The 22,094-nt window shown below is 42.0% G+C and overlaps 1 protein-coding gene across 4 annotated transcripts in view; it reads left to right on the forward strand.

Annotated features, from left to right (window-relative positions):
• prdm10 (PR domain containing 10) overlaps positions 1-22,094 on the forward strand; it is a 206,663-nt gene that overhangs the window by 96,125 nt on the left and 88,444 nt on the right. For all 4 annotated transcript variants that reach the window (XM_060846798.1, XM_060846797.1, XM_060846801.1 and 1 more), the window contains one exon: positions 9,482-9,599. In XM_060846798.1, the coding sequence (XP_060702781.1) occupies positions 9,482-9,599 (118 nt within the window). The remainder of the gene's footprint in view (positions 1-9,481; positions 9,600-22,094) is intronic.

The following is a 22,094-nucleotide window of genomic DNA, read 5'->3' on the forward strand; positions in this document are numbered from 1 at the left end:
GTCATTTTGTGGCTAGCTGATGTTCATGGATGCGGATTGTTAGCTGTCTTCCTGTTTGTCCTATATAGTGTTTTGTGCAGTCCTTGTATGGTATTTTGTAAACTACGTTGGTTTGGCTCGTGCTGGCTATTGGGTCCTTTGTTCTGGTGAGTTGTTGTCTGAGAGTGGAAGTTAGCTTGTGTGCTGTTATGAGTCCTAAGGGTCGCAGTAGTCTGGCTGTCAGTTCTGAGACGCTCCTGACGTATGGTAGAGTGGCTAGTCCTTTTGGTTGTGGCATGTCCTCGTTCCTCGGTCTATCTCTTAGGCATCTGGTGATAAAGTTGCGTGGGTATCCGTTTTTGGCGAATACCTTGTATAGGTGTTCCTCTTCCTCTTTTCGCAGTTCTAGTGTACTGCAGTGTGTTGTGACTCTTTTGAATAGTGTCCTGATGCAGCTTCGTTTGTGTGTGTTGGGGTGGTTACTTTCATAGTTTAGGACTTGGTCTGTGTGTGTTGGTTTCCTGTGTACCCTTGTGGTGAATTCTCCGTTGGGTGTTCTCTCTACTAACACGTCTAGGAATGGGAGTTGGCTATCCTTTTCTTCTTCTCTCGTGAATCGTATTCCTGTGAGTGTGGCGTTGATGATTCGGTGTATTTTTTCTATTTCTGTGTTTTTGATGATTACAAAGGTGTCATCGACGTATCTGATCCAGAGTTTGGGTTGGGTTTGTGGTAGGGCTGTATGTTCTAACCTTTGCATAACTGCCTCTGCTATGAGTCCCGAGATTGGTGATCCCATGGGTGTTCCGTTGATTTGTTCGTATATCTGATTGTTGAATGTAAAGTGTGTGGTGAGGCACAGGTCTAGTAGTTTAAGTATGCTGTCCTTGTTGATAGGTTCGGCCTCCTGTGTTCTGTTATGTATGTCCAGTAGGTTGGCTATTGTTTCTCTGGCTAGGGTTTTGTCAATTGATGTGAACAGTGCCGTCACGTCGAATGATACCATGGTTTCTTCTTTGTCTATGTGTGTATTCCTGATGATGTCCAAGAATTCCTGTGTTGATTGTATGGAGTGTTTGGATCCGCTGACTAGGTGTTTCAGTTTTTGTTGTAGTTCTTTGGCCAGTTTGTATGCTGGTGTCCCTGGTAGTGATACTATGGTCGGAGTGGGATGTCTGGTTTGTGTACTTTGGGTAGTCCGTAGAATCTCGGGGTGTTGTTGCTTTCAGGTTTCATTCTTTGCTGATCGGCTTTGGTTATCTGTCCACAATAACTCAGTAGGCACAATAAGAGCTATTGTGTTATGGGCCAGGCCAGACCCTCCCAAAATATTTTAAAAAGGTATCCAAGACCCTCACTTATTTCTTACTTTAAAGGAAAATGTCACGTGTCTGTTCCAGATGCAATACAACTGGTCAAATTATTTGATGTTAAGCAAAACATATCTATTGAAACACTGTGGATAAAATACAGCCAAAGAAAGAAATAAATTCTATGGGAAGCTTAACACAATAATTGATACAGTAACGTTTACTAATTAACTGTTCCAATATACTAATATCCCATTAGCACACCCCTTCGCAAAAAGGTAAATTCAGACACAGATTTTCTCATGTAGTTCTCTAACCCAGGAGGAAAAATCATCAAGAGAATAACTGAGAGGGAATAGCAACCAGGAGACATTCATGGAAGCTTCCAACTCTGTTGAGAACCTAATAGCTTCTGATGTTACTGATAAACCAAAACCCAGAAATCCTAATCTATGAGATCTGAATACACCCATTCAGGCTTTGTTAAAATAACCCCAAGGCCTCCCAAGCTGTTTACTTTAGTGGTCTTAGCTAGCCAGCTCTTCACCTCTCATTCACACTTTCCCTTAAAAGAAATCAGGACAAAATAACTTCTTAAAGTTACAGCATCGCCACAATTAGAATTGGGGTTATACATTAACATAGATGAAGAACTGATCAATGGATGAAGGCTGGGATAAATGGGTATTTTCAGCTGTGCATAGCACGTGCAGTGCTATCAGAATTAGTGCTGAGATCTCAGCTACTTACTTAATGTCTTAGATGAAGAGACAGAGTAATGAATCCAAGTTTGCTGACAATGCAAAATTCGGTGAAAACATAATTTATGGGAAGAATCAATGAGACTGCAAAGAGATAAAGCAAGTTAAGTAAATTGTGCTATAATCCTACCTGATGTTATTGCTGGACAAATCAGATCCCAGTTTGAAATCTGGCCTGACAGATTATAAAGTAACATTTTGAGTCCAGGTGACTCTTCATCAGCCCTGAAGTGAAGTGTGGACTGGGCAGCATTTATGCGATAGTTGAGGGCGTGTGATGGTGATGGGGTGTCATATACAGGTGGACAAAGGATGTTGACAGTTCAGATTAAGTCATCAGAATGTGACAGTGACAGAACAATGGTGTCTAACTGCCAGACTTTAAAGAGCAAATAGTTTCCTGTGGACAGGCAAGGGAAGAGAAGGACATGAGTCATATAGTCGTAGAGATGTACAGCATGGAAACAGACCCTTCTATCCAACTCAATTGAATTGTTTCTCAATATGAAGCTGTTGAACTCAATATTGCCTCCAGAAGGCTATAAAATGCCTAGTCTAAAGATGAGATGTTGCTCTTCCAGTTTGAGCTGCGATTCATTGGAGCACTGCCGCATGTCGACAAACAAGTGGGCATGCAAGCAGGATGCTGTGTTAAAATGCTACAGAGAGATCGGGATCATGCATGCACACAGACTGGCGTGTTCTGCAAAGCGGTCACCCAATGTGTATTTAGTTTCTCCAATGTAGAGTAGGCTACACTGGGTGCAACAAATACAAAACACAAGATTGAAGGAATTACAAATGAATTTCTGCTTCACTGGAAAGACTAAGTTGGTGAGGAGGGAGGAAGTGAATGGATAGGTGTTGCACTTTCTGTGCTTATGTGGGAAGATGCTGTGGGAAGATGGGGCGTGGTGTCGGTGGTCGTGAAAAACTCTCCCTCTCGCCATCTGTCCCTCTCGCTATCTCTCCCTCTTGCCCTCGCAATCTCTCTGTTGCCCTCGCAATCTCTTTCTCGCCTTCGCAATTCTTCTCTCTCTCTCTCTCTCTCTCTCTCTCTCTTTTTCTCTCTCTCTGTAACTATACCTGCATCCACCACTTTCTCTGGCAGTTTACTCCACACATGAATCACTCTCTGTGTAGAAGTCCCTCCTGTCCTTTATAAATCTTCCTCCTCTCATCTTAAAACTATGCCCCTGGTTTTGAGCACCCCACTCTCGGGGAAAAAATCCTTGTCATTCACTTTGCCTGTGCACCTCATGATTTTATAAACCTCATTAAAGTCACCCCTCAGCCTTCTACACTCCAGAGAAAAATGCCAAAACTTTCTAAGAGTATTTTTATATTACAAACCCTCCACTCTCAGCAACATCCTGGTAAATCCTTCCTGAGCCCTCTCCAGTTTAATTATATCCTTCCTATAACTGAGAACTGAGTGACCAGAACTGTACCCAGGACACCAGAAGAGGCCTCACCAACTCCTGTACTCAGAGGTCTGAGCAAGATGGTCTTCTTTACCACCTCTCTACCTATGGTGCAAATTTCGAACAATTATGTTCCTGAACGCCTAGGTATGTCTGTTCTACAACACTACCCAGGGCCCTACCACTAATTGTATAAGTCCTGTCCTGGTTTGTCTTACCAAAATGCAATATCTCACATTTATCCAAATTAAAACTCCATCTGCTAATCCTCAGCCCATTGACCCAATTGATTAAGATCGCTTTGTAATCTTAGCCTTCTTCACTGTCCACTATCCCACCTATTTTGATATCATCTGCAGACTTACTAGCCATGTCACCTATATTCTCATCAAAACATTATATAACTGACAAACAAAAGTGGACCCAGTACCGATCCCTGCAGAACATACTGGTGACTGACCTCCAGTCTGATAAATAACCTTTCATGACTACCCTCTGTACCATAAAGCCAATTTTGTATCCAGTTGGCAAGCTCACCCTGAATCCCATATGATCTAATATTACTAATTAGTCTATTATGTGGAACCTGGTCAAAAGCTTTACTAAAGTCCAAGTAAACAATGTCTACCACACTGCCCTTTTGGTTACTTCATTAAAAAAATTCACGCAAGTTTGTAAGACACAATTTTCCATGCACGAAACCATGTTGACTATCCCTAATCAATCCTTCCCTCTCCCAATGCGTATAAATCCTATCTTTTAGAATCACTCCAACGCCATGTCCACCACTGATGTCAGACTCTCGTATCTATAGTTTCCAAGCTTCGCTTTACAGCCTTTCTTAATTAATGGCACAATATTAGCCACCCTCCAATCTTCTGGCACCTCAGCTGTGGCTGTCGATGACACAAATATCCCTAACTGTAGCCCTGCAATTTTTTCTCTAGCTCTCGGTATAAACTCTCTCCTGGGATAAACTTGATCAAGTCCCAGGGGTTTATCAATCTTTATGAATTTTAAGACCTCCTGCTGTAATGCGACTATTTTCAAGACTTCACTGTTTATCTCACTGAGTTTCCTAGCTTCCATGTCTTTCTCCACAATAAATACTGATGCATAGTATTCACTTGAGACCTCGACCATCTCCTGTAGTTCCACATAGATGGCCTTATTGATCTTTTGGTGCCCTGTTCTCTCCCTAGTTATTCTTTTGCTTTTGATATACTTATCAAATCTCTTTGGATTTTCCTTAACCTTATTTGCCAAAGCTGTTTTGTGTCCTCTTTTTATCCTCCTGATTTCCCTCTTAGGTGTACTCCTTACACTCCTTGTACACCTCAGCGGATTCACTTGAACCCAGCTGTCTCTGTCCGACATATGCCTCCTTTTTCTTGACCAGAGCCTCAATATCTCCCTACTCCTGCTGGCCTTACCTTTACACTAACAGGAACACACTGTCCCTAAAGTCTCGTTATCTCACTTTTGAAAGCTTCCTACTGGCCAGACATCCCTTTACCCCAGATCAGCCTCTCCCAGTCAACTTCTGGAAGTTTCTGTCTAAATACCATCAAAATTGGCCTTGTCCCAATTTAGAACTTTAATTTATGGACCAAGAGGAGATTGAGTTTCATAAGATAGATCATAGAACACAGAATCTTATAGCACAGTATAGGTCTTTCAGCCCTCAATGTTCTGCCAACCATCTCTCATCATCTTGTACACCTCTATCAAGTCACCTCTCATCCTTCGCTCCGGTGAGAAAAGTCCTAGCTCCCTCAGTCTGTCTTCATAAGACATGACCTGTAGTCCAGGCAGCATCCTGGTAAATCTCTTCTGCACCCTTTCTAAAGCTTTCACATCTTTCCTATAATGAGGCAGCCAGAACTGAACACAATATTCCAAGTGTGATCTAACCAGGGTTTTATAGAGCTGCAACATAACCTCGCAGCTTTTAAACTCAATCCCCCTGCTAATTAAAGCCAACACAGCATACGCCTTCTTAACAACCCTATTTCTAGTTGTATAATCTACATTTTTATTGAGAAATGTTTCTTGAACATACTTAACAAATTCCTCCCCATCCAAACCCAGTAAGTTAAAATCCCCTATTATTACAACCTTCTCCTTATTTCTCAGTTCCACTTGTATAGTTTCACTGGATGGGTCCCCCAGGAATATCTAAGTACTGCCATGATGTTTTCTCTAATAAAAAATACCACTCCTCCTCCTCTCTTGCCTCCACTTCTATGGCATCTGTACCTGGAATACTGAGTTGCCAGTTCTGTTCCTCCCTCAGCCATGTTTCTGTAATAGCTATGATATCTCAGTCCCATATTCCCATCCATGCCCTGAGTTCATCTGCCTTGCCTGTTAGGCCTCGTGCTTTGAAATAAATGTAGTTTGATTAATCAATCTTCCCTTGTTCTCTACTGAGTTTTTGCATGCCTTCTATTTAACTTGCTCTCACCTCCCTGCTCTTACGTTCTATGCCCTTATCAGTGAAGGGCATGAATCCATGATTACCAATCCTGTCCTACCATCCCTGCTACCTTTATTAAAGTCTGCACATATGCACGTAGGTGTCTCAGCTCCTGAGCACCCTTTATTTTGCTTTTATGTTCTTTTGTATCAAATTGCATCAACTTAGAGTGAACTTCAACTGCAACCTATCCACTACTCCATCAAGTTTGTAAAATTCTGCAATTCCTCCTAGCTGTTTATAGTAATGAAATTTTTGAGAAGATTTCTAACTCAGGTTGAGGTTCACGTTGTAAGTTTGCTCACTGAGCTGGAAAGTTTGAATTCAGACATTTCTTCACCATGCTAGGTAACATCATCAGTGAGACTTCAGTGAAGTGCTGGTATAATGTCCTGCTTTCTATTTATGTGTCTTGGTCTCTTAAGGTAGGTGATATCATTCCTGGTTCTTTTGCTCAAAGATTGGTAAATGGGGTCCAAATCGATGTGTTCATTGTTGGAGTTCTGGTTTGAATGTCAGGCCTCTAGGAATTCCCATGCATGTCTCAGCTCAGTCTGTTCTTGGATGGATGTGTTCTCCCAGTTGAAGTGGTGTCCTTCTTATTCTGTAAATAAGGATACTAGTGATAGTGGGTCATGTCTTTTGGTGGCTAGTTGGTGCTCGTGTATTGTGGTGGCTAGATTTCTGCCTGCCTGTCCGTTGTAGTGTTTGTTACAATCCTTGCAAGGTATTTTGTAAATTGCATTCATTTTGCTGTTTGTTGGTATCGGGTCCTTCAGGTTCATCCGTCGCTGTTTCAGTGTGTTGGTAGATTTGTGGGCTACCATGATGCCAAAGGGTTGGAATAGTCTGATAGTCATTTCAGAGATGTGGCTGATGTATGGTAATGTGGCCAGAGTTTCTGAGCACGCTCTGTCTGCTTGTTTGGGTATGTTGTATAGGAATCGGCAGATGGTGTCTAGGGTACCTGTTCTTCTTGAGTATGCTGTATTGGTATTACATATAATACCTATATTAGAGACCAAGACACATAAATAGAAAGCAGGACATAACACCAGCGCTTCACCAGAGGCTCACTGATGATGTTACCTAGCATGGGAACGAAATATCTGAAAACAAACCTTCCGGCTCAGCAAGCAAACTTACAACCTGAGCTTACAACTTGCAGAGGAGGACAACTCGTACAATCTTGCTCTGAAGTCCAAGGTATCTTTGGTATTTTATATGGAGCTGCATGGTTATATCTAGCATTGATCCCAACCAGCAACCACTGGTAATCTTTTATGGACAGACTGAGACATTGCCAGAAGCAACAGGAGACCCCAAAAATAATTGAAAGATAGCGAAGAAAAAGCAGGATTCTCTTCTAAAGTCATTCCTCTGTTAACACCATGGGCAAATATTTGGATTTTTGGGTTTCCCCACATAAGAAGAGCTTATATCGTGGCCAGTGTATCAACGACTTCTCAGTAATGACTGTCTCTTGCTGCCTATGCTCTCTGCCACTTATTTGGAGGTTACATGCTGTTCTCAGAGGTTTGTGACTAAGATTCTTGACAAATGCATGTGATTTGAAGATCCTTAGGAATACTTTCCACATGGTTAAATTTCACTGGTGAGTCTGATCATTGTTGATTCCAGCCATGAAACCGACATTCGTGTTGTTGGCATCAGTAAAACTTGAAAAAGAAATTCTGAACAAAAAGGAGCAAAGTTTCATAACAGATCTTTAATTATTATCAATAATACAAGACTCTTGCTTCAACAATAGAGCTTAGAACTTTCAAAACTTTACAATTATTATCTGTTCAAAATGGGCTTGCTGTCTCAGATGATTCTAATTCTAGGGGACTAGATCCTGGCAATATCTCTGAAAGGCACCAACTTCCTTCCCACTTTCTGGCTCGAATTTTGAGATTCAACTTCTAATTACCTGCCCTCCAAGTAGCATCCCAAGCTTTTACAAACTACCTATGCATTCTTGATGCAGCACAGAGTGTAATAATTGTTTAGATGAAGTCGAACAACTTGGTTCAGTAGATTCCCAAATCTGAAATTAGAGATAGATCTGACAGCGGTCAAACTCTGCTATTTGTCGCTCTTCAAGAAATGTTCAAGATTTATTGACGCCAGGAGTTCTGATTTACTTAAATCCTCTCAATAAAAAAATGAAAAAGTTATGGATGTTGTAAACCAGAAACAAAAACTGAAGTTTCTAGAAAAGTTCAGCAAGTTTGGCAGCATCTGTGAAGAGAAATCCGAGTTAACATTTCGACTCCAGTGACCCTTCCTCAGAACCATATGTTATGTTAAATCCTCTCAACTCAAGCAGACAACACTGACCCAGATTCTGTGCTGATCTCTAACAGTCACTGGTCTAATTTATTCCTTACTAGAGTCATAGAGGTTTAGAGCATGGAAATAGGCCCTTCAACTCAACCTGCCCATGCCGCCTAGTTTTCACAATTAAAGTAGTCCCTTTTTCCTATGTTTGGTCCATATCCTTCCATACCTATCCCATCCATGTACCTGATTAAATGTTTCTTAAATGATGAAGTTGTACTCAATTTCACCACTACCTCTGGCAGCCTGTCCCAGACACTCACCATCCTCTGTGTGCCCCTCTGGACCTTTGGTATCTCCCCTCTCATCTTAAACCCTCTGCCCTCTAGTTTTACATTCCTCTACCACAGGAAAAAGCTGTTGGCTATCTACCTTACCTTAAAATCACACAACACTAGGTTACAGTCCAACAGGTTTAATTGGAAGTCTTTTTCTTAGGATGATGATGTCAGCTTGTATAAGGGGCATAGCTACAAATTGAGGGGTGATAGATTTAAGACAGGTGTCAGAGGCAGGTCCTTTACTCAGAGAGTGGTAAGGGCATGGAATGCCCTGCCTGCCAGTGTAATTAACTCAGCCACACTGGCGGCATTTAAACAATCCCTGCATAAGTACATTGCTGATGATGAGATAGAAAGCTGTCCTTCATAATTTTATAGATCTCTAAAAGGTCACCCCTTGGTCTCCTATGCTTCAGGGGAAAATTCCCAGCCTATCCAACCTCTTCTTATAACTCAAAATCTTCCAGACCAGGTAGCATTGTAGTAAATCTTTTCTGTATTCATTCTGGTTCAATAATATCCTTTCTATGGTAGGACAACCAGAAGAGCCCACAGTACTCCAAATGTGACCTCACCAATGTTTTCTTCAGTTGCAACAAGACTTCCCAACTCCTATACTCAGTGCTCTGACTGATGAAAGCAAGTGTGCAGAAAGCCTTCAGGTTATTTCCAGTGAGAGATTTTGTCCATTCAACAAAAGTATTTCATTCCAACATTTCTTCTTGTCAGTTTTAACCTGAGTTCATGTTTTTTAAGGCAACAGCTTATTTTAAAATTTAATACAATGCCCAGTGAAATGATATACCTTCCTGAAAAATGAGAATTAGTTACCATAGTCAAGCAGAATATGAATGCAGTTTTCTTGTGGACAGATTGACAGTTTCTAAGTTTGTTTCTTCCTCAGTTCTGAGAGACCAGGAAAAGAACTGGCCTTGCTATGAGTGTAATCGTCGCTTCACCAGCTCTGAACAGCTCCAGCAACATCTCAACATGCATGATGAGAAGTTGGATTTCTTCAGCAGGTACATCCATGAATGCATATGGAATCCTCAGATCTTATGCATCCCAGTAGGAATAGGGGGAGAGGGGAGAGGCAAAAGAGGTGGAGGAGTGGTATTGTTAATCAGGGATCGTTTCACAGCTACAGAAAGGGAGATCATCAAGGAGCATTTGTCTACAGAGCCAGTATGTGTGGAAGTCAGAAACAGGAAAGGAGCAGTCACTTTATTGGGAGTTTTCTCTAGAGCCCTTAATAGCAACAGGGACGTAGAGGAGCAGATTGGGAGGCAGATTATGGAAAGGTGCAGAAGTAACAGGGTTGTTGTCATGGTTGACTTCAACTTCCCTAATATTGATTGGAACCTCCTTAGTTGAAATAGTTTGGATGGAGCAGTTTTTGTTGGGTGTCCAGGAAGGGTTCCTGACTCAGTATGTAGATAGACCGACTAGAGGGGAGGCCATATTGGATTTAGTGCTTGGCAACGAACCATGCTAGGTATCAGATCTCTGAGAGCATTTCGGTGATTGTGATTACAACTTCCTGACCTTTATATTACTCATGGAAAGGGATAGGAGCAGATGGCATTGGAAAATATTTAATTGGGGGAGGGGGAATTATAATGCTATTAGGCAGGAACTGGGGTACGTAAACTGGGAGCAGATGTTCTCGGGGAAATGCATGACAGAAATGTGGAGGTTAGCGAACAGAACAGGCCCATCGGCCCTTGATGTTGCGCCAACCTGTGAACTAATCTAAGCCTCTCTTTACACTATCTCATCATCAGCAATGTACTTATGCAGGGATTGTTTAAATGCTGCCAGTGTGGCTGAGTTAATTGCATTGACAGGCAGGGCATTCCATGCCCTTACCACTCTCTGAGTAAAGGACCTGCCTCTGACATCTGTCTTAAATCTATCACCCCTCAATTTGTAGCTATGCCCCCTTATACAAGCTGACATCATCATCCTAAGAAAAAGACTTCCAATTAAACCTGTTGGACTATAACCTAGTGTTGTGTGATTTTTAACTTTGTACATCCCAATCCAACACCAACATCACCAATTCATAATCCTTTGATCACCTTGTATGTCTCCATCAAATCCCCTCTTAGCCTTCTTCTCTTCAATGAGAACAGACCCAAGTCTCTCAGCGTTTCCTCATAAGACTTTCCCTCCAGACCAGGCAACATCTTAATAAATCTCCTCTGCACCTTTTCCAATACTTCCATATCCTTCCTGTAATGGGGTGACCAGAACTGTACACAATATTTCAAATGCGGCTGCACTATTGTTTTGTATAGTTACAGCATGACCTCATGGCCCCAGAACTCAATCCCTCTACCAATAAAGCCTAACACATCGTATGCCTTCTATGTACATGGACTCCAAGATCCCTCTGCACATCCACACTACTAAGAATCTTTCCATTGTCCCAGTATTCTGCCTTCCTGTTATTCTTCCCAAAGTGAATCACCTCACATTTATCTGTATTGAACTCCATTGGCCACCTATCAGCCCAATTCTGCGGTTTATCCAAGTCCCCCTGCAACCTGCAACATTCTTCCATACTGTCCACAACATCACCCACTTACTAACCCATCCACCTATGCCTGCGTCCAGGTCATTTAAAAAAACGACTCACAGCAGTGGTTCCAAAACAGATCCTTGTGGCACACTACGAGTAACTGGACTCCAGGCTGAATATTAGATTACTTGGCCCTTCGGCCCAAGTCCACACCGACCCTCCGAAGAGCAACCCACCCAGACCCATTCCCCTTCATTTACCCCTTCATCTAACACTACGGGCAATTTAGCAGGGCCAATTTGCCTAACCTGCACATTTTTTTTGGACTGTCGGAGGAAACCCACGCAGACACTGGGAGAATGTACAAACTCCACATAGACAGTTGCCTGAGGTGGGAATTGAACCCAGGTCTCTGGCACTGTGAGGCAGCAGTGCTAACCACTGTGCCACTGTTCCACCCATATTTTCCATTAACCACCACTCACTGCCTTCTTACAGAAAGCCAGTTTCCAATCCAAACTGCTAAATCACCCTCAATCCCATGCCTCTGCATTTTCTCCAACAGCGTACCATGTGGAACGTTCTCAAAGGCTTTACTGAAGTCAATGTACACCACGTCAACTGCCCTACCCTCATCCACATGCTTGGTCACCTTCTCAAAAAACTCAATGAGGTTTCTGAGACACGACTTGCCCTTGACAAAACCATGTTGACTATCTGCAATCATATTGTTGCTTTCTAGATGATTATAAATCCTATCTCTTATTATCCTTTCCAAAATGTTTCCTACAACAGGCATAAGGCTCAGTGGTCTATAATTACCAGGGTCATCTTGCTGCCCTTCTTAAACACGAGCATAACATTTGCAATCCTCCAGTCCTCTGATACTAAACACGTAGACAATGACGACTCAAAGATCAAGACCAAAGGCTCCAACATCTCCTCCCTAGCTTCCCAAAGAATCCTCTGATAAATCCCATATGACCCAGGGGACTTGTCTACTTTCACTCATTGAGAACACCTCCTCCTTACTCACCTCAATCCTTACAAGTCTAATAGCTCATATCTCAGTCTTCTCCTCTACAATATTCTCCTTTTCCTTAATGAAACCAGATGAGAAATACTTGTTTAGCACCTCTCTGATCTCCACAGGTTCCGCACACATCTTCCCACTTCTGTCTTTGACTGGCCCTATTCCTACCCTAGTCATCCTTTTACTCCTCACATACCTATAGAAAGCTTTAGGGTTCTCCTTTATTCTATTCTACCTGCTAAAGACTGCTCATGTCCTCTCCTTGCTCTTTTTTTTTAGATTGGATTAGATTACTTACAGTGTGGAAACAGGCCCTTCGGCCCAACAAGTCCACACCGACCCGCCGAAACGTAACCCACCCATACCCCTACATTTACCCCTTACCTAACACTACGGGCAATTTAGCATGGCCAATTCACCTGACCCGCACATCTTTGGACTGTGGGAGGAAACCGGAGCACCCGGAGGAAACCCACGCAGACACGGGGAGAACGTGCAAACTCCACACAGTCAGTCACCTGAGGCGGGAATTGAACCCAGGTCTCTGGTGCTGTGAGGCAGCAGTGCTAACCACTGTGCCACCGTGCCGCCCCTTAACTCTCTTCTTAACTCTCTTTCTTTAAATCCTTCCTTGCTAATCTGTAACTCTCCATCGCCTCACCTAACCCATCTTGTCTCAACGTCACATAAGCCTCCCTCCTCTGCTTAACAAGAGATACAATTTCTTTAGTAAAGCACGGTTCCCTTATCTTTTCACTTGCTTCCTGCCTGACAGGGACATACCTATCAAGGACATGCAATATCTGTCCCTTAAACCAGCTCCACATTTCGATTGTCCTCACCCCCTGCATTTTGCTACCCCATTATATGCATCCTAAGTCTTGCCTAATTGCATTATAATTGCTGTTCCCCCATCTAGAATTCTTGCAGTGTGGCATGTACCTATATCAATAAACTAAACGTAACTGAATTATGGTTGTTTAGGAAGCCCTTGCTGATTGTGCTGGACAGGTTTGTCCCACTACGGCAAGGAAGGGATGATAAGTTGGAAGAACCTTGGATGACAAGGATTGTGGAATATCTAGTCAAGAGGAAAAGGAGGTTTGAGGAGGCAAGGATCAGACAGGGCACTTGAGGGTTCCAAGGTAGGCAGGAAGGAACTGAAGAATGGACTTCGGAGAGCTAGAAGGGAGCATGAAAAGGCTTCAGCAGATAAGATTAAGGAAAATCCTACGGCATTCTGTACTTAGGTGAGGAACAAGAGGTTGGCCAGAGTGAAGGTAGGGTCAGTCAGAGATAATGGAGGGAACTTGCACCTGGAGTCAGAGGAGGTAGGGGAGGTCCTTAATGAGTACATTGCTTCAATATTCAGTACTGAGAGGGGCCATGATGTTTTCAAGGACAGCATGAAACAGACTGCCATGCTCAAACAGGTTGATGTCAAGAAAGAGGGTGTACTGAAAATTTTGAAAATCCCCTGGGCCAGCTGGGATATACTCAAGGTTACTGCAGGAATCGAGGGAAGAGATTGCTGCGCCTTTGGCGATGAACTTTGCATCCTCACTGTCCATTGAAGTAGTGCCAGAATATTGGAGTTTTGAAATTGTCATTCACTTGTTCAAGAAAGAAAATAGGGATAATCCTGGGAATTACAGATTAGCCAGTCTCACGTCCATGGTAGGTAAAGTATTGGAGAGGATTCTGAGAGATAGGATTCATGATTACTTGAAAACCATAGTTTGATTAGAGATAGTCAGCATGGTTTTGAGAGAGGCAGGTCATGTCTCACAAACTTTATTAAGTTCTTTGAGGATGTGCCAAAACACATTGATGACGGTAGAGCAGTGGATGTGGTGTACAGAGAACCTCAGTTATCCGGTTGACATGGGCAGGGAGTATTTTATTCAGATAATCAAATGCCAGATAACACAGTTTAGCCAAGCATCAGGACCTTGCAACCTTGTTCAGATAATCCTAAATTCAGATAATCAAGATTCCTCTGTACATGGATTTTAGCAAGGTAAAAGTAAGGCGGCTTGGGATACATGGAAATGTGTTTGTCTGGCTACAGAATTGACTTGCCCAAAGAAGACAGAGGGTGGTGCTGGATGGAAAGTATTCAGTCTGGAGCTTGGTGACCAGTGGTGCTCCACAGAGATCGGTTCTGGGACCTCTTCTCTTTGTGATTTTTATAAATGACTTGGATAAGGAAGTGGAAGGGTGAGATAGTAAATTTGTCAATGACACGAAGGTTGGTGGAGTGGTGGTTAACGTGGAGGGCTGTTGGAGGTTGTGACGGGACATTGACAGGATGCAGAGCTGGGCTGATAAGTGGCTGAGTGAGTTCAACCTGGAAAAGTGTAAAGTGATTCATTTTGGAGGGTTGAATTTGAATGCAGATTACAGGGTTAAAGTCGTTATTCTTGGTAGTGTGGAGGAACAGAGGGATATTGTGCTCAGTTCTGGTTGCTTCATTATAGGAAGGATGTGGAAGCTTTTCAGAGAGGGTGCAGAAGAGATTTACCGGGATGCTGCCTGGACTGGAGAGAATGTCTTATGAAGAAAGGTTGAGGGAGCTAAGGCTTTTCACATTGGAGTAAAGAAGAATGCGAGGTGACTTGATAGAAGCATGCAAGCTGATGAGAGGCATAGATGGAGTGGATAGTCAAAGACTTTGTCCCCGGGCAGAAATGGCTATCATGAGGGGGCAGAATTTTAGGATGATTGGAGGAAGGTTTAGGGGAGATGTCAGAGGTAGGTTCTTCACGCAGAGTGGTAGGTGCGTGGAATGCACTGCCAGCAATGGTAGTAGAGTCAGATACGTTAGGGATATTTAAGCAACTCTTGGAAAGGCACATGGAAGATAGTACAATGAAGGGTATGTTGGTTAGCCTGATCTTAGAGTAGGATAAAAGGCCGGCACAATGTCCAGAGCCGAAGGACCTACACTGTGCTGTACTGATCTATGTTTTCCCTCTGTGTTTGTCTCTCCTTTTGTGTGTGTCTTCCTGGATCTATTTTCCATTCATAAATACGTTATATCCTGTTTCTTTTGTGGATTCTGAAGCAGTTAATGCTATTTGTTTTGATCACTCTCGGTTTTAATCCTGCAAGAATCTTTGCCACCTTTATGCCATAAGCTTCAATTTTCTGAACCACTTTTCTATGGAACAGTTGAACAGTTATTCTCTAGATCTCAATTTAAAATTTATTTGCGATATAATTCCTAGATATTCATGTTGTCATTTCTTCAATTATAGCCTGATATGGCCTGTATTTCACTAACATGAACTTAAATGAACTATCTCTCATCCATTCATATCCTTCATATGCAACGTTACTAATACAGAAGAAGCTCGATTATTCGAAGGACATGGATGTAGAGAATTTTATTCAGTTCATCGAATGTCGGATAACGTAAGTTAGCCAGGCATCAGGACATTGCGATCTTGCCAGATAATCCGAAATTCGGACAATCAAGTGCTGAATAATTGAGGTTTCTCAATTATGTCAGTAGCTCCAGTGGTAGCAATACCTAACTTGTACCAAACCCCATCATAATCATAGAAGTTCTTAGAGAGCATCTGGTCATGATCCATATATTTCATTTCGTGCTATTCAGTAGAAGGGCTTATGCCGGAAACGTCGATTCTCCTGTTCCTTTGATGCTGCCTGACCTGCTGCACTTTTCCAGCAACACATTTTTAAGCTCTGATCTCCAGCATCTGCAGTCCTCACTTTCTCCCTGCTATTCTGTAGTTGTATGACACAATAGAAGAATTATTAATCCATCCTGGCAATCAGTCTGCCAATTACACAACAAATGAGAACATCATCACTTGCAGGTTCCCTACATCCTCCTGAATTGGAACTATACTGCTGTTCCTTAAATGTTATTGGGTCAAAATCCTGGATTTCCTGGAAGCCATGGTTGTCGCTGCTTCAATAAATGTTTGATGGGCGCACACTTGTTCAATCCCTTTGTGTGTTTATAATTCACATTAAGGGTGGTGAGTGCCTGACTGCGCTGCCAGGGGAAGTGGTGGAAGCAGACACGATACCAGCATTGAAGAAGCACATGGATGAATACATGAATAGGAAGGAAATAGAGGGATATGGATCCTGTCAGTGAAGACACATTTTGCACTTCCATACTAAAACTATCAGTGCAGGTTTGGAGGGCCAAAGGGCCTTTTCCTCTGCTGTCCTGTTCTTTATTCTCTGTCTTCCTCCCTAACAGCATTCTGGGTCTACTTACAGCAGTCCAAGGTACAGCTCACCACCACTTACTAAAGGGCAACCAGGGACAGGCAATAAGTGCTGGCCCAGCTTGTGATGTCGACATCTCATGAATGAATTAAAAAGAAATTTGTCTGATCCAGTTTGTTTTTGGTCAATGATAACACTTTGGATGTTGATGCTAGGTATTCAAAGAAAGCAATGTTTTTTAAAGATATGGGAGGTTGTCATGTTCACTCTCTTCTCAATGCCTTTTACTTGTGTGGTGCAAATATTATTTGCCACTTATTAGCTAAAGACTGGATTTTGTCCAGAAACTGCTCCCTTTGGCATGGACTGCTTCAGTGCATGAATTACAAATGATTTTGAATATTGTGAAGTTATCAGTGAGCATCCTACATGTCTGACCTAATGATGGAGGACAGGTCATTGATTAAATAGTTGAAGATGGTTGAGCCTTGGACATTGCCCTAAAGAATTCCTACAATGATTTCCTGAGACTGAGATAATTGACCTTGAACAAGCATATCTTCTTTTATGTATAACGTAATTTGACCAGTGGACAGATTTCCCCCCTGATTCCCATTTACTTCAGTTTTACTGGGTCCTTGATGCTGCATTGGGTTAAACTCATCTTGATGTCAAAGGCTCTGACTCATCCATCGAGTTCAGCTTTTGTTTCATGTTTGAACTGAAGCTGAAATGAGGTCAAGAGCCGAGTGGCCCTGATGAAATCTAAACCAAGCATCATTGATCAGATTTTGATGAATGAGTGGTGCTTAATAGCACTGCGGACAATGCCTTCTTTCTCTTTACTGATGGGGTATGGAGTTGTCCTGCTCTTTGTGCACAGGATTTTCCCAAGCAATTATCCACATTGCTGGGAGGATAGCCGAGTTGTTACTAACTGGAACAGGTTGTGTGGTAAGCTCCGGAGCACAATTCTTTCTAATTATCGTCAGGTGTTGTCAGGATTCACAGACTTGCCTGCTTTGTCCAGTGCATTTCGCCATGTGTTGATCTCATGTAGGGTGAAATGATTTTGTGATGGTAAGAACTTCAAGAAAAGGAGCCGTCCTCTGATTTAATTATCATGTCCAAGGAGGATTGAAAAGGCAGGACCACAAATTTCACTGTTTCCCTGCCTAATATATGATCTTTGGCTATCCCTTGATTTGAATGTGATATCTATTTGATCCCAAATTTCTGTAGTGACCTTCATGTGATGGAATGGGTCAATTCTCAACCTGCAACCCTTGGAGTGTCCAGCCTCAAGCATCCAAAGAGACTGTTGAATTTGCTTCCATGAGCTAATGCAGCTGATCCGCTGTTGCCTCTCCTTAATGATAGTTGCCTTTTGGGAGAGATGGCTGTCAAACAAAGGGCAGTGGAGAAGGCCTTTAGCACACTGGTCTTCATCAGTCAGGGTATTGAATATAGAAGTTGGGAAGTTATGTTGCAGTTTACAGGACGTTGAAGAGGCCACACTTGGAGTATTTTGTTCAGTTTTGGTCACCTTACTACAGGAAGTATGTTATTAAAGTGAAAGGTGTGCAGAAGAAATTTACAAGGATGTTGCCAAGACTGAAGGGTCTGAGTTATAGGGAGAGATTGGACAAAACTAGGACTTTTTAGAGTGTGTGAGACTGAGATGTGTATAAGGTCATGAGAGGTATGGATAGAGTGAATGTATTTTTTCAAAGTTTGGGGAATTGAGGACTAGACAGCATCAGTTTAAGGTTAGAGGGGAAAGAATAAAAGGGAATCTGAGGCTCAGCCTTTTTACACAGAGGATGGTATGGAATGAGCTGCTAGTGGAAGTGGTTGAGGTGGGTATATTAACAGCGTTTAAAAGGCATTTGGACAAATACATGGATAGGAACAGTTTAGAAGGATATGGGCCAAGTGCAGAGAAATGGGGTTAACATTGATGGATATTTTGATTGGCATGGACCAGTTTGGGCCAAAGGGAGTGTCTCCATGCTGTAAGACTCTGACTATATGATATGCTGACCTTTTTTGCGAGGGATTGGAATATGGGAAGGAAAGCCTCTTGTTGCAGTTGTACTGGATTTCATCTGGAATCCAGATGGCATCTGGATGATTCCAGACCACATCAAGAATACTGTGTGCAGTTTTGGTTGATTAAAAGAATCTTGCATTTGGTTGGAACAGGCAATGTTCACTCAATTAATCCTTTAGAATGATGGAGTTGTTCGGTTGTTTTCTCTGGTGACAGGCTGAGTAAATTAGGTCTTTATTCTCTGAAGTTTTGAAAGATGAGATGTGATCTCCTTGAATCATCCAACATTCTGAAGAGGCTTGATAGAGTGAATGAAAAGAGATTGTCTGCTGAAGAGGGAATTGAAAATGTGTTTGTACAGTCTCATGTGGAGTTGCGTGACATATTCAAAGGTCGAAAAAAAATGTGGCACTGGAAAGAGCACAGCAGGTTAGGTAGCATCTGAGGAGTGAGAGAATCGACATTTTAGGTATAACCCTTCATATGTTGTGGGGAAGGAGATGAGGGTTTGAGAAAGATATAGGGCCGGGTGCAGGGCTAGGGGAAAAGTAGGTGGGATGGGGATAAGTGGGCAAAGGTAGGAGACAATTGTGATAGTTCGGTGGCAAGTGTGGAGTAGATAGGTGGGAAGGAAGATAGACAGGTCAAGAGGGCAGTGCCGAGTTGGAGAGTTGGATCTGGAATGGGATAGGGGCGAGGGGAAATTTGGAAACTGGTGAATTCAGTGTTGAGGCAGTTTGGTGTACGCTGCCGAGGCAGAAGATGAGGTGTTCCTCCTCTGGTTTGCGGGTTACTTGTTTAGGTGGTGGAGGAGGCTCAGGATGGACGTATCACAGGGGAGTAGGAGGGGGTGTTGAAACGTATTCAGGAGTCTCTTTTGCAGCATTCATGGGAAATGGTAGAATTTCAGTGATCTAAGTTTTATGATAGTAACATTCAAGGGCAAGCCTTGAATACAGAATTATTCAAGCCAACCTCTTAAATACAGAATTGAAGAGGTTGAGAGTGTTTTACAAAGTTGGTGCAGTATGAACAGCAAGACTGTAGTCATCCACATCATGTAGATCATTCACACAGCAATCAGTTTAGTTTTGACAAGGAGTTGACTGAGATTAAAGAGTTTTCTATGGAAGCAGCATTTAATACTCACGCAAGAGCGAAGGTGAATAATAACTGCTGTAAGATAAATGGCCCAGATTGATATTTACTATATCACAGCTTTGCTTGATCCCAGTCTGGAATTTGAAAACCTCTGTTTCAGATCTCCCACTGAGGACAATTGCAGTCTCATCATCATGAAGCAATCTCTGCAGCACAATCCACAAAGATTTAATGGCCGAATGCTTTAATCTGATCAATGAATGTAGAGTTCCTGACGCTCTGTCAACTTGTTTCTTGAATTTGTCTGGAAACAATGATCATGTCAGAGGTTGCTCGAAATCCATCTTGTGTCTCTGGGAGTATTTTCTCAGTCACAGGAAGTAACTAAAAATGTGCATTAGGATTTTCCTTGCTGTAGACAAGAGTGAAACACGTTAGTCGTTTCAGCAGCATGATGTATCTCCCTTCTTGAAGATATTGACAACTGTTGCATTCCTGAAATCAGGGAGTTTATTTGGGACAGTTCTTTTTATCTCCCCTATCTGTAGGATGAATACACAGAGTCCTGATGCGATCAAAACCCAACAGTTGGGATTCAGTCAAGACCACAGCTTTTGTTGTCCTTCATCTGTTTGATTGTGTATTACAGCTTTCCCATTAACAGTGGTTCACCTGTGGATTTTACCACGGTACTGGCATATGGCCTAAAGAGCCATCAGCTGCCAGTGTGGATTCACAGATGTGGAGTTGGTGAAAATGTTCTTTCCAACAGGATGCGTGACATAGTCATCCTTAAGAAGAGAAACTCCATCCTGTGAGCAAATAGCATTTGATAGTCTATCTGGATGGGATCACATTTCTACCTTATATATAGACAATATAATATTATAAAATTTATTAGTCTATTTTATTGCCAATCATCTCTCTGCTGGTGGTACACTTGCCTCTGAATTTCAATGTTCTGATTCAACTAAATCCAGCTTTGAGCACAAAAATCAGTGCAATGCTGAAGGATCACTGGATTGTTGGAGATGCAGTTTCATTGGTATTAGACAGAGACATCTGTTTGCCTGGCTGGATGTCAAAAGTCCAGTTGATTATTTTGAAGAAGAGATGGATGTTATCTCCAATGCCCTGGCCAGTATTTATCCCTCAATCAACATCACAGATTAACTGGTATATTGCGGTATCTGGTATAAAGGCTGTCTCTTTTTATTTTCGTGTATTTTTAATTGTTGACTGAACTGAGAATAAGCTTTTAAAAAACCAAGGTTTCAGTCATAGAGAGTCATAGAGTCTATTGCTAGAGGATTATTGAATGTATTGAAAACCAATAACCTGACACTCATTGTAAACTGACTGTTTAAGACTGCTTGTTCGAGCTGTGGTTAAAGTGTGGTTATAGATGAACTGAGGCTGAGGGGCAGTCCACAGGTGGTTGGTCGAAATATCTGATTGATAACTACTCACTAGTCCAAAGATGAATGACGAAGATGTAATTGGTTCTCAAGTAGTTGACCAATTTGGGGTCCGATCAAGATATAAAAAAGATATCAGACCATCAGCAGTTCAGGAACTCTGTTCTTTGCTTCAAAAGCTACAAGCCTGTTTAGATTTCCTCCAGTTGCAGTAAGCTGTGACTTTTAATTTTTAAGTCAGATCCATTTTCTAAGTGACCAATAAGTGTCACTTGTGGAAGCAGCTAGAGAAGGGTGACCTCGAAGTAGCATTCTGATCAACTTACAACAATTTCAGCGATCCCAGTCTTTTCTTCCATCCATAGAACTCATGTTGTTTTCCCTGTCTGTTTGCCTCTGCACATGTGTGTATGTGTAAGCAGTTGTTTGTAAGGAGATTTGAGTTTTAATTATAAGAGTTATCTGTTGAAAGTTCATGAAGAATATTTAGCTCTAGCTTAAGCCTAATTACTGGAAATAAATTGTAATTCTTAAGTACAAAAAACTGGTCTATGCTTTCTGTTAACCTGTGTTTGAAAGTCATATAAATTAGGGAATCTTTGTGTACTTTCTAAAAATCATTAACTTTTGTGGATTCTAAGAATAGCTGGACTTGATTTCCAGTGGGCTCTCCCAGTGAGGACTAACAGTGGAAACTTGCTGGGTGGAAATTACGTGCTAGTTCCAACATTACAATAATGGCTGTGCTTAAAAAGAAATACTTAATTGATTGCAAAGTAGTTTGAGCCATCTGGTGCTCATGAAAATTCCCACTTATTCTTCAGTTTCTCTCCTCCCCCTTTTACTTGTATATTGAAAACACCTTTATTTGAAGATTGGTGTTTGTCTGTGTCATGTGTCTGCATCACTCCATCTGCATAAAATGATGGCCATGCAGCATTTCTATTGTGGTTGGGATAGTATCACATGGTGATGGAAGCCTTTCTCAGCTGATCTGTCAGCCGTAGGCTCTGCCTCTACAACAAAATTGTATTTTGTACCTTAATCAGCCCTACCCTTCCACTGATTGCATCATTTTCTGTTCAGATCTTTCTAAAAGATTTGTGTTCATTTTTCTCACAGTCTCGTTGTACCTTTTAATTTTGTTTTTCAATTCTACGCTTGCTGTATTTTTTTAAA

Source organism: Hemiscyllium ocellatum, chromosome 29 (assembly GCF_020745735.1).
Source record: "Hemiscyllium ocellatum isolate sHemOce1 chromosome 29, sHemOce1.pat.X.cur, whole genome shotgun sequence".
Classification (NCBI taxonomy): domain Eukaryota; kingdom Metazoa; phylum Chordata; class Chondrichthyes; order Orectolobiformes; family Hemiscylliidae; genus Hemiscyllium; species Hemiscyllium ocellatum.